Raw genomic sequence first — 13,455 nt, 5'->3', positions numbered from 1 at the left:
CTAATGTTGATATTTGCATTTTAGGAATACAAAATAATATATAATTGTCTATTTTGAAAGTTTGTAAAATAAACAAAAATTAACAAAAAATATTTAAATATATATTCAAATGAATGTCCAAGTGTAGACTCACTTGTGTATATACACCTATGTATTTTTTATAACAATAAAAAAAAAAAAATAAAATAACAAAAAAATCATATTAAATATAATCATAAAATAAAATTATAACATAAACATTTATATTTATTTCTTTTTATATTCACAAAAAAAAATATATATATATATTTATTTATTCTGTCCTTATATCCATATTAATCTTTAAATTCAATATGTGGATTTTCATATTTTCCCATAAGCTCTATTTCTTGTTCACTTATCTAAATATAACAAAAAAAAAAAAAAAAAAATAAAATAAATAAATAAATTAGGTGATATTTTTGCATAATTATTTATTAATTATTTATATTCATACCATTTTATATTGGTTCTGGAAAAATGTTCTGAGCATTAAAAGAAGTTTGGTTATAATAAAAATTGTAAAACAGGAGGCCCCAAATATGAAAATGCTTTTCACGTAATTACCTCTATAGGGAAAAATAATAAAAAATAATAAAATAAATATATAAAAATATAAATTATGTTTGAAAAGGAAAATATATATTCCATATATCAATATTACTGTTGCAATAATTGTATGGTCTTTATATTTTTTATGATAATATCTTTATGCGAACTGTACAAAGGGTCAAATAAAAATCTTCCCAAAAAAATAAAAAATATATTTATGTGTCACATGAAATATATATATATATGTATATGTATGCACAATTTTAATATATTTATTATTTTTCTATATAAACATAAGAATTACTTGGTGTTAAAGATGGTCTTAAAACCAGGAAAAAAATTAGACATATTTATATCTATTAAAAAATAATAATAATTAATGAAAATATATTATATATATAGACAAAAGGGAAATTATCAAAATAGCTAGCTATAAATAAAAAAAAAAAAAAAAAAAAAAAATTAAAAACCTTTAAAGAGGGAAATGGCTGTTTTTGCCCTTGGTACATTGTAAAATTGTGTATTTTTAATTAATAGATTTTGTTCTACAAAACATAGGTAAAAAAAAAAAAAAAAAAAAAATACATATATAATATATATGTGATATATATATTTTTATAAACACAACAAAAATGTGTAATTATATTTCTTTTTTATCTCTTTGTTTTATTTTATGGTCTATTATTTTTCCTTACTAGGATATATGTAATACAACTTATTTCTTTTATACAAATTATTTAGGATAGAATTTTTATCAAAGTTATGATCATAAATTTTTGATTCAGTTGAATTCAAAACATTATTTGGATATCTCTTAATATTCATATATGAATAACAATAAGAAAACCATAGTGACATAAAAATAAATACAATTTTAAGTAAGCTCATTTTTAAAAAGAGAAACGTTTTTAATTTTAATTTTTTTTTTTTACATAAAATGAAACAAATAAGGTATTAATAAAAATGATAAAATAAACACATGTGAATATTTTTACAACTTTTGTAAAAAGAATTACAATGTGTATAAATATATGAATTTTTAAAAGATAAAAGAAAAAAAAAGAACAATTAAAGATAATAGTAAAAATTAAATACTAATAAATATTAATAAATATACATATATATTGTTATTTTTCACAAGATAAAAAAAAAAAAAAAAACAAAGAGTTTGATATAAGTTGTGTATTGAGGTTTAAAACAAGAAGGGAAAATATAAATTTAATAATTAGAGACTATTTCGGTATTATAAAAATATTATTAGGTGTATTTTACCAATATATATATATATATATTATATATTTCCCTAAAAATAAAGATAATATAAAATTTTAATGATATATTATTAGTAATAATATCGCATTATATATGATGACAATATAAGTTAATTTTTTTTTTTTTTTTTTTTCCATTTGTGAAAGGTGGAATTAATATATTCATATATTTAATTTTTTTCATTTAATAAGAAATATTATATATATATATATTTTTGTTGAAACAATAAGATTTTTATAATGGTTTTATTTGTAAATTTTTTATATAATAAAATGTATGTATAATTAAAAAAAAAAAATAAAAGTATACATAATATGAAGTAATATATATATGTTACACATATATTTATGATTTGGAAATAAAATGAACATATTAAGAAATTATGTTAAGAAGAAATATTTAAGAACTAAATATAGACTAGGTGTTATTGATAGAAGATATAAATTATTTTCTTCTGGTATTCCTTTAGTTTTGTTAATGTCCTTAACAATAAGTATAGGGACCTTTTTAATAGATTTTCAATATATGATTAGAAATAAAAGAGAACAAAACATAAATATAAGAGAAAATAAATTAGCTGAGGAAAAAAATAAATTATTAAAAATATTGAGTGATTATGATTGTAACAATTATGAAAATATACCTATAAAAAAAGAATAGCAATTTTTTATGTGTATATTAAAATATATATATATATATATATAATTGTAATGTTGTATTAAGAATTATACAAAGCAGGAAATATAAAGGAATAAATAACATTAAGAAGATAAAACCAAAGCAGATATATATTTAATAAGATATAAGAAAATAATAAATAATTATAAAATATTCATACATGGAAGTATACTTTTTTATAATAAATGTATATATACAATATTTAAAATATATATAATATATATATATTTTTCATTTGTACCAATTATATTCGTTTCATATTAGGGATAAAATACAACCCATAATATATATTATTAAGGTTCTTCTCAATCTGTTTAATTTTTATATTTTCATTTTTTTAAAAAGTATGAACTGTAAAGATTCACACATATGTGTCTTGGTAAAATTTATATCATTTGGTTGTTCCAATTTTTGTACAAATAAAATCGAAGAAAATTTTTGTGATGATGATGAGATAAATGATATCCAAAAAGATGATAATGATATATATACATGGAAATTGAAAAATCTGATTGGAAATATATTTATAGGCAAAGTGTTATATGTCGGAAATAATTTTAATAATATATTAAAAGGAAAAGAAGTAATTGGAATATTTACATTAAATAGTAAAATTCATAAAGACTATGTATTAGTACCATATCATGATGTTATTGAATATACAAATATAAAAATGAAGAATGATGAATTACTATGTGCTACCTTTCGACAATTTTATGAATCATATATATGTTTAAGTGTTATAAAAAATGTGATAAAGGAAAATTATATAGCTATTTTTACACATGATATTATACAAATACTTCCATTTTTAAAATTGCTTATAATTCAAAAATATTCCATTTTAATATTTTTATCAAAAGATAATTTTAATCAAAGTATTATTCAAAAGAAATTAGAAGAATTTCATATTACTAAGGAATCTATGGAAAAACAAATTTCTCTCTTTTCGATAGATATAAATATTCCTCAACATGTTCATAATATAACTTATAATCTTGGAATTAAAACTATTCTTATTTATCCTAATATAAATATTGATATTAATATTCTAAAAAAATATATATTCACAATAAGTGCTTTAAATGCTAATATAATATTTACCTATCAAGTAGATTATTTAAATCCACAGGAATGTAAATTATTATATAACAAAGGAATAACAATACATTTTTTCAATATTACAAATTATGTCCATTATGATTATTTTAAAAGAGTTGATGCATTTAATTACATATTACTATCCATATTAAATAAAGATATGGATATTCCCCAAGTATCTATAAACAGGAAATATTTTACTAATATGGACGAAATTTTATCAAGCACTTTTTCATCGATAGAAACATACGATCTATATGTTAATAAAAATGTGGATGATGAGAAAGATCATTCTTAAATAATTTATTTGAAAAAAAAAAAAAATAAACAAATAATGCATAATATTACATGATAATATAAAACTATGAAGATACATTAAATTGAAATAAATAAATAAATATATATATATATATATTTATATATATCATTTAATACACACTTGTAAAAATATATTATATTGTTTATTTGGTATAAACACCTATTATATTTATATTTAATTTTTTTAATTTTTAATTTTTAATATTTTTTTTTTGTATTTCTTATTCTTTTTAAAAAATTTAAATTTAGTCAACATATATTATTACATATCATATATATGAAAAATTATCAGAAATATTTCTTCTCTGTAATTTAGTTCAGAAATAGGAATATCCTTATTTCTATATTAAAAAATAAACATGTAGAAATGTACCAACATCAGATCTTATTAATAAGAAAAAAATAAAAAATAAAGTATACACACATAATATAATTTATATAATGTTCTCTTCTATTTCCTTTTTTTTTTTTTTTTTTTTTTTTTAAATGTAAAAGCTTTCATAAATTCGTCTGAACGGTTCATGTAAAATAGGAACATTGTTGTAAAAAAAAAAAAAAAAATAGCTAAAATGGAAATAAGGAAGTTTTTATTAGAGATATAAGTTAAATACTATGAGCTTTCCATAGAAAAAGGATATCAAATAACTTTTTATAATTTTGTTTTTTTTAAATATATGTTAATGTTTATAATTATGATGTTATTATTTTTTTTTTTTAATATGGTAATATATGAATAAAAGGTACTAAATGAGGTAGCATTTAAAATATTCATGTATATTTTTTTTTTTTTTTTTTTTTTTATAGCTACTTATATGAACAGGTTAGGTTTTTTTTTTTTTTTCTTTTCTTTTATTTTTTTTTAAATATTATACTATATTTAATTATATCTTATAATTTTATAATATTTTCTTATTCCCCTCATTTTTTTAAATGCTCTAAAGTGCGGTACAAAATCCTTTTTTAAATGAAATCATTTTAAGAATCATTTTTCTTTACATATATATATATATTTCTTTTTATTTTTTTATATTTCTGTCTATTTCGATCTTGTGTTCTTGAAAGCACAATTTTATTAAATAAATAAATAAATATATATATATATATATATTTGAGACAATTATGTTTATGACGTCAATTGTAATTTTGTAAAAATAAAAAAATTTATTTTATTTTTATAATATAATTTATTGATTATATATTCGTTTATATATCTTTATATATATAATATTTTTTATTATTATACATTTGTTCATTTTGTTGTTCATATATTATTTATCATTTCGAAGACTATATTAAAATTAATCGTGCTTGTAAGTATTTAAAAAAAAAAAAGATGGGGCAAATATCATCAAAAGAAGACGAAATAGAAAAACAAAATATCTATGCTACCTATCCAGGTCTTGAACAACAACTAGACATGGTTTTTGCATGTCATGATATATCCAAGCAGGGAAAATTACCATACAAAACTGTAGAAATGATATTAAGACACTTTTTAATGCAATGTGGTTTTATGGAATATGTCTGTAGATTTGTTGACGAAAATGGTACAAAAAAAAAACAAAAAAAAAACAAAAAAAAAACAAAAAAAAAACAAAAAAAAAACAAAAAAAAAACAAAAAAAAAACAAAAGTCTTAATGTATATATATATATATATATATATTTTTTTATTTAACTTTTTTTAGGAACACTTGATTTGAAACATGTATCCAATTATTTGAGCATAAAAAAATTAATGTACAAATTAAAATGTTGTGGAAAAAGCATGCTGACAGTTGATGAAATGAAAGAACTAGTGATAATATTCTTAAAGAAAATATCAGACACTTATACGGATGATCAAACAAAATGGCTAGAACAAATGAAATCATCACAGGAACAACAAGGCAAAGCTTTGGAAGAAGCAATGAATAAATATGAAAAAAACATTTTATTTCATCATGCTGTAAAAGAGCAACAAATTCTTCAAAATGATAAAAAATTAAATGAATGGAATGAGAATGTTGAAAATGCATACGAAGCACAACAAGAAATATTACGTCAATTTGAATCCAGTAGAAAAAGAAATATAGATATATCTTTAGAAAAAAATAATGAATTAATAATAGCTAAAGATTATATAGATAAAATCAAAGAAGCTGCAACTGATAATAAATATGACAATTCAAAATGTTTTATTTATCCTGCTTCTTCTGCTCCCTGTGGAGCGTGTACATCAGCAGGGGCAATAATTCATCATAGGCGATATAAAGAGCCAAGACGAAAAAAAGAATATTCCCTATGCTTATAAGAAAAAATAAAGCATATAAATAAATAAATATATATATATATATATGTACATATAAAAATGTAATGATTATTAGTCTTTTCATAAAATGAAGAACTTATCCTACATTGAAAAAAAAAAAAAAATATATATATATATATATATATAATATATTATACATAATAGTTATGTTTAAATATCAACAATAAGTCACTTTATATTGTCCCCCATATGTATATATATTTTACATATACATTTGTACAGTTCATCAAAAAATTTCTTATAAATTTGTTAGAGTTTAATTATGTGAAATGTTTTAGTGAGATATTTATTCTTATTCTCCAAATTGTTTTGTTTTATAATTTTTGATATAACATATTGTAGAAAATTATTATACGAATGATAAAATATTAAAATTTTTAACCTTCTCCCCCCCCCCAAAAAAAAAAAAAAAAAAAAAAAAAAAAAAAAAAAACATATATATATTATATATATATATGTATATTATTTTTTTAGTATGCTTGTCTAAATTCGCTATTTATTGTTTTGATAAAGATAAAATATTTCATCAAAAAAATGAGAAATTAAGGCCATATATATATATATATATATATGTATGTATGTATATGTCTTTTTCTTTTATATTTGGAATATATATATATATATCTAATATATATAGATAAAACAATTATGTAACTTTTGAATAGAAAAAAAAATTTTGTTCCTTTTTTTTAAAATATTTTCAAGTACAATAGAAAAAATATATATATATATATTTTTTTGTTCATATAAAAATGAGTAAAAATGAGTTAGTAAAGATTGTATCTAAAGTAAGAGAAGATGAATTAAATGAATTACATGAATGGTTAAATAATTTTACATTATCACGTAAAATAAAAAATGTCAATAGAGATTTTTCGGATGGTGTATTAATGGCAGAATTAGTAAATTCTTGTTTGCCTAGATTTGTTGAATTACATAATTATAGTAAAGCTAATTCGATAAATCAAAAAAGATATAATTGGAATACTTTAAATGAAAAAGTATTTAAAAGATTGGATTTTAAAATCGATAAAAAAAATGTCGAAGAAATTGTTAATTCTAAATGTTTGGGAGTAGAAAAAGTTCTTATCACTTTTAAAAAACAATTATTTAAATTTCAAAATGAAATTAAAGAAGAAGAGGATAATTTAAATCATACAGAAAATAATAATGAGGACAACTCAAGTGATAACAATAATATTTCTACAAAAGAAAATAACCTTGATGAAAGTGTAACATAAAAAAAAAAATATATATATGTATAATATATAATATATATATATATATATTTATTTATTTATATATTTACATTTAATAACATCATCATTATTTTGTAAAACTTCATTTTTTATTTTTCATAGAATTCGGAGAACTTTCATAATGATGAAATTATTAAAATATTAAAGTATAAAATCATTAATTTAGAAAAACTTTTAAAAATTAAGGTAAACCAAAAAAGGTGTTGGACCAGGATAAAATTAAAAAAAATACACGAAACATTTATGTTGCAAAAAAAAAAAAATATACAAGAAATCTTAACAATGAAAAAAAAAAAAAAAAAAAAAAATTTTATATTTTATAAAAAAAATAAAGAAAAACACAGCATAAAAAAAAAAAAAAAAAATGTATATATATATTATATATATATATATATTATGAATATTTCTCATACATTAATTTTTGTTATTTTTTCATCATTAATATGTATAATTTTCTTGTAGGATAGCAAAATTGATATATTAAATAAAAAAATTGATACCTTAAATAGGATGAAAAATTCCTTTTGACATATGCCATTTTAAAGATTATATATATATTAATATGTATTTTTTTTTTTTTTTTTTTTTTTTTTGAAAGACAATAATATAATATTTAAAAATTATAAATATATATATATATATATATATATATATATATATATTTTTTCACAAGTTTATACATAGCATTATATGTATATAAAAACAGTGTGCTCTCCTTATTTTATTATTTTTTTTAACGTTTAACTACTTTTTAAGATATACAAGTTTTTGATTAAGTCTTCACTGATTTCTTTGTATGGATCAGATATATCTGAGAAAAAAAAAAAAAAATAAATAAAAAAAATAATGTAGTGGTTAAAAGAATAAATATAAAGAATATTAAAATAGAATAATATTTAATGATTTTTATTACTAGGATATATATATATATATAACATATACATGTACAATTTTATTTATTTATTTTTTTTTCATGTGTTTACCTATATTGGTAGTTGCCAATGGATAGTTGATGAAACAGTCATCACTTGGATCCTCAGATACTAAATGTTCATTTTTCATATGGAAAACTTTCAAGTTGTGTTTAACACTAGAGAAATCATATACTGGTTTATGAGTTAAATTGAAATGTTCTTCAGTTAAGATAGGGTCTGTAAGGTATGTACTTTTTCCCATACATATTTTGACATTACCTTTTTGGATATCATGTCTTTTTATTTGTTCACCACTTAATGCATCTGAAACAATATTCTTAACATATGCTTCATGTATATAGACAGTCATATATTTTCTTCTGTTATATGGTTGTATTTCTGGTACTAAAGAATTGTTTATGGTCATATCATATATTCTTGGTTTTGATTCTTTAATAACTACTCTGTTAAAGTGTAATTTAGTACATGGTCCGAAACATTCTGGAATATGAATCTTATCTAATAATAAATATTCTAAGGTACCTTCAGTTACAAATAAACGTGACATTTTCTTTGGGTTATTTAAAGGAATATTACTCATGAGATAATAGGGTTGTTTTAAGACATATACTTTTCTATTTAAGAAATCATTTGGATGTATTCTGTGGATAAAGTCACTATGATGATTCTTATAGTAATCTAATTTACATTGGTAATAGGCACTCTTAACTTTTTGAGCTATTTCACTACGATTTTCTTCTTTACTATCTCTTAAGGATATAAATAAAACTTGCATCTTTTCTTGACAGTGAGATTCGGAATGGACCATAGGAGAGTAATAATCTAACAAGTTCATTTGTGATATATCACCTAGAAAAAAAAAAAAATAAAAAAAAATAAATATATATATATATATATATTTTTTTTTTTGATATATTTATCATATTATAAATAAAAAGAGAAGAGTTCTTAAGTTACCTGAAAAATATTCCATATCACGGATCTTAAGTTTGCTCTTAAATAAGAAACGAATATTTTGCCACAATTCGGAGAAGAAATTCTTTAAGTAAGTACCAGTACCCAAATTACCTATAAGGGAAAAAAAAAAAAAAAAAAAAAAAATATATACATATAAAATTAATAAACCACAAATGGGCGCACACACACATATATATATATATATATATTTAATCCTCTAGATGTATCTTAATTTTTTTTTTTGATAAATGATATGGTATTTACTTGATGCGTGCATCCATAAGATTCTGAAGTTTTCATAACTAGTAAACCAGTGACATTCATAACTATTTATTAATTTCATTGTTTGTTCTTCTGAGAATGGACTGTTGTTTAGAATTGTTTGAATTTCTTTCTTTTCAAATGCTCTTTTATCTTGTAAAAATTCGTTATATTCTTTCTTAATACGACTAGATACAACTTTCTTTATATAAAAGAAATCATATACATCAATAGCATCAGTAACTCTAAATCTGACGAATTTTTTCTTTAAAATGATAGATTCTAATAATTTAGCTGCTTGTTTTCCTAATTTATAACAGTGATATGTCTTTACCATATCTGGGGCTAAGGGTAATTTGTAATAATCTTCTAAAGGTAATTTCTCAACGTTCATTGGTTTATACATTAATTTTTGCATCTTGCAAGATAAGACAAAGGAATAGGCTAATTTCTCAATTTCAGCTGGATTCCATTTATGTATACTTAAGTTTATATCAATAATGTCTTTTAAATGTTTAGATTTTAAGCCATATTGAGAAATATCACATGACTTCTCAATGTTGTTAGCCAATTTTTCTTGAAGGGTTTCTCCTAAAAAATAAAAAATAAAAAAAATAAATAAAATACACAAATACATATATACATATATGCATATATGCATATATACATATATACATATATACACACATATATTTATATATATATGCTTTATCCTTACCTCCGTTGAAAACACAGCTGACCATTAATTTTCTATATAAACTAACATCATCATCATAATATACTGATTTCTTTCCTTCTTTTGCCCATAACACAACAGTCAATAAACCTAATATTTTAATCATTTCTTCAGTGTGTGTTAATTCATAATTTTGTGAGTTCTTGTTAATTTTCATAAAGTCAGTTAATAAAGCACAATTCTTTTTCAATGTTTTAAGATCCTTGTGATAAACGTGATCAATAATTGGTAAGGATTGTTTCATGAAAAAGAAATCTTTTGGTTTCAGACGAGCAATATCGATGTGGGATTCAATGAAGAAAACTATAAAAAAAAAAAAAAAAAAATTGGAAAATAAATATAATATATTATATATATATATGTATATTTATATATATGTATGTTTATTTTATTTTATTTTTTTTTTTTTTTTACCTAATCCTAAAATATATGAGGCATAAACAAAACGAGAACCCTTTGAATAGATATCATGATTTTTTCCAATCATATTCATTAAAGTGAAATAAGCATAACTTGCATTATATTTTAAATATTTTTTTAAAGGTACATTAGTAATAACATTAATGTTAATAGCTAATTCATTAAATAATTGATAAGCTAAACTGTAAATATTTGGTAAGTTGAAATATAATTTAAAGTTATTTCCTGTTCTGAAAACATCATTTTTATATTCACTGAGGAAAAAGTAATTATTTGCAATAGAATCAATATATTCATAACTTGTTAATAATTTTAATTTATCGTCATTCATCACGTGATAACCATTTTTATGATTAAAGAAATTCATAGGGATAGAAAAATCTAAAGAATCTGGTGATTTGTCAACTTCTAATGATAAATTTATTATTTCAACTATCTTGGCAACTTGTGTCTCCAAAAAGGTAAGTTGATCATTGTGTTTTAAAATGAAATTTCTGCTCACTATATTTAAGAAAAAAAAAAAAAAAAATATATATATATATATATATATATATGAATAAATACATATTTTATATCTTACAAATAAAAAAAAAAAAAAAAAAAGTTATGTAAGAATAAAATATATAACATTATACTTACCTAAAACGTGTCTAACAAAATCAGTTTTGTTGATACTGTTAATTACTTCATTGGGGTGGATATAAAACCCTAAAAAATAAAAAAAAAAAATAAAAAAAAAATATGTACATGTATATATATATACATATATATATATATATATATATATATGTATCCTTTTTATGGGTATGTTAATTTTTTTTTTTTTTTTTTTTTTTTTTTTTTTTTTCTTACATCCAAAATTGTCGTAGGCATATAAAAGATCGAACCACAATTTTTTGGAATTCTCGGTGAAATCTAGGAAAAAAAAAAAAAAAAAAAATAATATAAAATATATACATATATATATATAATTATATATGTACACATTTATTATTTTATTTTATTTTATTTTATTTGATTTTATTTTTTTTTGTGTTACTCTGGTTAACGTTGCAGTCTTTAAAGGCCATAGTAAAAAAGAGTTGTATTTTCATGATATCATGAAGATCTGGTTGGAAATTTTCTACAAATTTTTCATATACTTTTAAGAAATGTTCAGCGGATTTAGTATTATCTAAGGTTGGTAAATTAGTAAGTGCATTTGTTTGAGTAAAATGTTTTTTAATCATATCGTTGGTCATATTAGAAACTCTTTTTCTTCTATAAAATTTATGTGCTCTGTATTCTGATAATTTATTTTCTTCAAATTGTGTTTTTAATATATACAATGCTACAATATTATTAGATCTATATAAATTAATGTAACTTGGTGATACATCGTCTGCGTTGATTAGGTGTTTGTCTTCGGTAATTCTCAAGAAACCATTATATAAGAAGAAATTTAAGTCGACAAGAACTGAAAAAAAAAAAAAAAATAAATAAATAAAATAAAAAATATAAAATATAAAATCATAAAATATAAAATATAAAATAATAAAATAAACATCCACAGATAATTATATACATATATATATATATATACATATATATTTTATTTCCTTTATTGTGACGTACATCTTTCTATTTCTTCGTCATCCAATTGTTGAACAAAGTATGTAATATCTGAATCTGCTTTAGTAAGTGTTGTTACATATTTTCTGATAGCTGACATTAATTGTTTATATGCCCTATCATCATTTAATTCTCTTTTTATATCTATATATCTTGATAAATTTTTAGCTGAAAGATTCATAGATTCTCTATGTTCATATATATTTAGATTATTGATATCATCAATTTTGGATACCAAAATTTTATCTACATTTTTTAAATCAAAAACTTTCATATCAACAATATATAAATCATCAGAGATGATATATTTGTCAAATCTTTCTACAATATGACCATGTTTTAATTCCATATCCATAAGATTTTTGAATTCTTCTCCTTTAACTTTTCTACAATTTTTATCTAAGAAAGCTGGGATACCATTAAAAATATTTTTCAATCTTATATATATAGAAACTGATTCATAGTATTTATCACAAAGATGAAGATATGAGGAACAAATTGGTTGTTTATAAATATCAAGGAAATTATATTTTAAATGACCTTTTTTTACTTTGATTTTACCACCTGATGCAAAAAAATATTCATCAAAATATTTAATTTGATCTACAATATTTTCGAATAATTTCTCTTTCTTATCTAATAAACTTTCATTAGATTGGCTAGTTAAAACTAAAAAGTCATGAACTTTTTTAACATCATTAGAATTATCTAAAAGATATTTATTAAATTTTACAAAATTCATAATAGTCTTATTTATTTCTTCTTCACTAGGTTCTTCAGATTCATTTCCTGTATTTTGAGATCCTTTCAAATTTAAATATAAACTCTTTAATGTAACATCACCTTCACTATCAGTATTATTATTATTATTATTACCATATAATGATTTCATATGTAATATACTCATCAAAAATTCATTTCCTTCTTTTATTGTATTTCTATTACTAAATGTATTTCTTATATTTCCAATAACATTATGACATTTCTTTTCAAATGAACTTTTATCATCTTCAGATAAATATTCATCC

The 13,455-nt window shown here is 19.9% G+C and overlaps 6 protein-coding genes across 6 annotated transcripts in view; 4 read left to right on the top strand and 2 right to left on the bottom strand.

Annotated features, from left to right (window-relative positions):
• Positions 1 to 314: 314 nt before the first annotated feature.
• PADL01_0928900 (conserved Plasmodium protein, unknown function) lies at positions 315 to 1,458 on the bottom strand (the record flags this gene model as incomplete). The annotated part of the gene is made up of 6 exons (XM_028681978.1): positions 315 to 380; positions 476 to 587; positions 683 to 760; positions 875 to 926; positions 1,041 to 1,115; positions 1,266 to 1,458. 6 exons carry the CDS (start codon positions 1,456 to 1,458, stop codon positions 315 to 317), a joined length of 576 nt encoding a protein of 191 aa, XP_028538302.1.
• A 747-nt stretch (positions 1,459 to 2,205) lies between these two features.
• On the top strand, positions 2,206 to 2,502 carry PADL01_0928800 (conserved Plasmodium protein, unknown function; the record flags this gene model as incomplete). The annotated part of the gene is made up of 1 exon (XM_028681977.1): positions 2,206 to 2,502. One exon carries the CDS (start codon positions 2,206 to 2,208, stop codon positions 2,500 to 2,502), a length of 297 nt encoding a protein of 98 aa, XP_028538301.1.
• A 364-nt stretch (positions 2,503 to 2,866) lies between these two features.
• Positions 2,867 to 3,919, top strand: PADL01_0928700 (conserved Plasmodium protein, unknown function; the record flags this gene model as incomplete). The annotated part of the gene is made up of 1 exon (XM_028681976.1): positions 2,867 to 3,919. The coding sequence occupies one exon, from the start codon at positions 2,867 to 2,869 to the stop codon at positions 3,917 to 3,919; it is 1,053 nt and encodes a 350-aa protein (XP_028538300.1).
• Positions 3,920 to 5,272: 1,353 nt separating this feature from the next.
• Positions 5,273 to 6,230, top strand: PADL01_0928600 (G2 protein, putative; the record flags this gene model as incomplete). The annotated part of the gene is made up of 2 exons (XM_028681975.1): positions 5,273 to 5,486; positions 5,626 to 6,230. 2 exons carry the CDS (start codon positions 5,273 to 5,275, stop codon positions 6,228 to 6,230), a joined length of 819 nt encoding a protein of 272 aa, XP_028538299.1.
• Positions 6,231 to 7,000: 770 nt separating this feature from the next.
• Positions 7,001 to 8,035, top strand: PADL01_0928500 (conserved protein, unknown function; the record flags this gene model as incomplete). Its single annotated transcript, XM_028681974.1, has 3 exons — positions 7,001 to 7,480; positions 7,610 to 7,693; positions 7,970 to 8,035. 3 exons carry the CDS (start codon positions 7,001 to 7,003, stop codon positions 8,033 to 8,035), a joined length of 630 nt encoding a protein of 209 aa, XP_028538298.1.
• A 212-nt stretch (positions 8,036 to 8,247) lies between these two features.
• Positions 8,248 to 13,455, bottom strand: part of PADL01_0928400 (high molecular weight rhoptry protein 2) — a gene marked incomplete at both ends in the record, with an annotated part of 5,372 nt that continues 164 nt past the window's right edge. Inside the window, 10 exons of the mRNA XM_028681973.1 lie at positions 8,248 to 8,318; positions 8,491 to 9,291; positions 9,400 to 9,510; positions 9,664 to 10,251; positions 10,379 to 10,699; positions 10,811 to 11,317; positions 11,456 to 11,524; positions 11,669 to 11,731; positions 11,856 to 12,272; positions 12,431 to 13,455. The exon at positions 12,431 to 13,455 is cut by the window's right edge and continues 164 nt beyond it. Of these exons, the coding sequence (XP_028538297.1) occupies positions 8,248 to 8,318; positions 8,491 to 9,291; positions 9,400 to 9,510; positions 9,664 to 10,251; positions 10,379 to 10,699; positions 10,811 to 11,317; positions 11,456 to 11,524; positions 11,669 to 11,731; positions 11,856 to 12,272; positions 12,431 to 13,455 (3,973 nt within the window). The remainder of the gene's footprint in view (positions 8,319 to 8,490; positions 9,292 to 9,399; positions 9,511 to 9,663; positions 10,252 to 10,378; positions 10,700 to 10,810; positions 11,318 to 11,455; positions 11,525 to 11,668; positions 11,732 to 11,855; positions 12,273 to 12,430) is intronic.

Source organism: Plasmodium sp. gorilla clade G2 (genome assembly GCF_900097015.1).
Source record: "Plasmodium sp. gorilla clade G2 genome assembly, chromosome: 9".
NCBI lineage: Eukaryota > Apicomplexa > Aconoidasida > Haemosporida > Plasmodiidae > Plasmodium > Plasmodium adleri (nom. inval.).
Note: the sequence above shows the minus strand (reverse complement) of the source record. Positions and strands in the feature narration are given on the sequence as shown.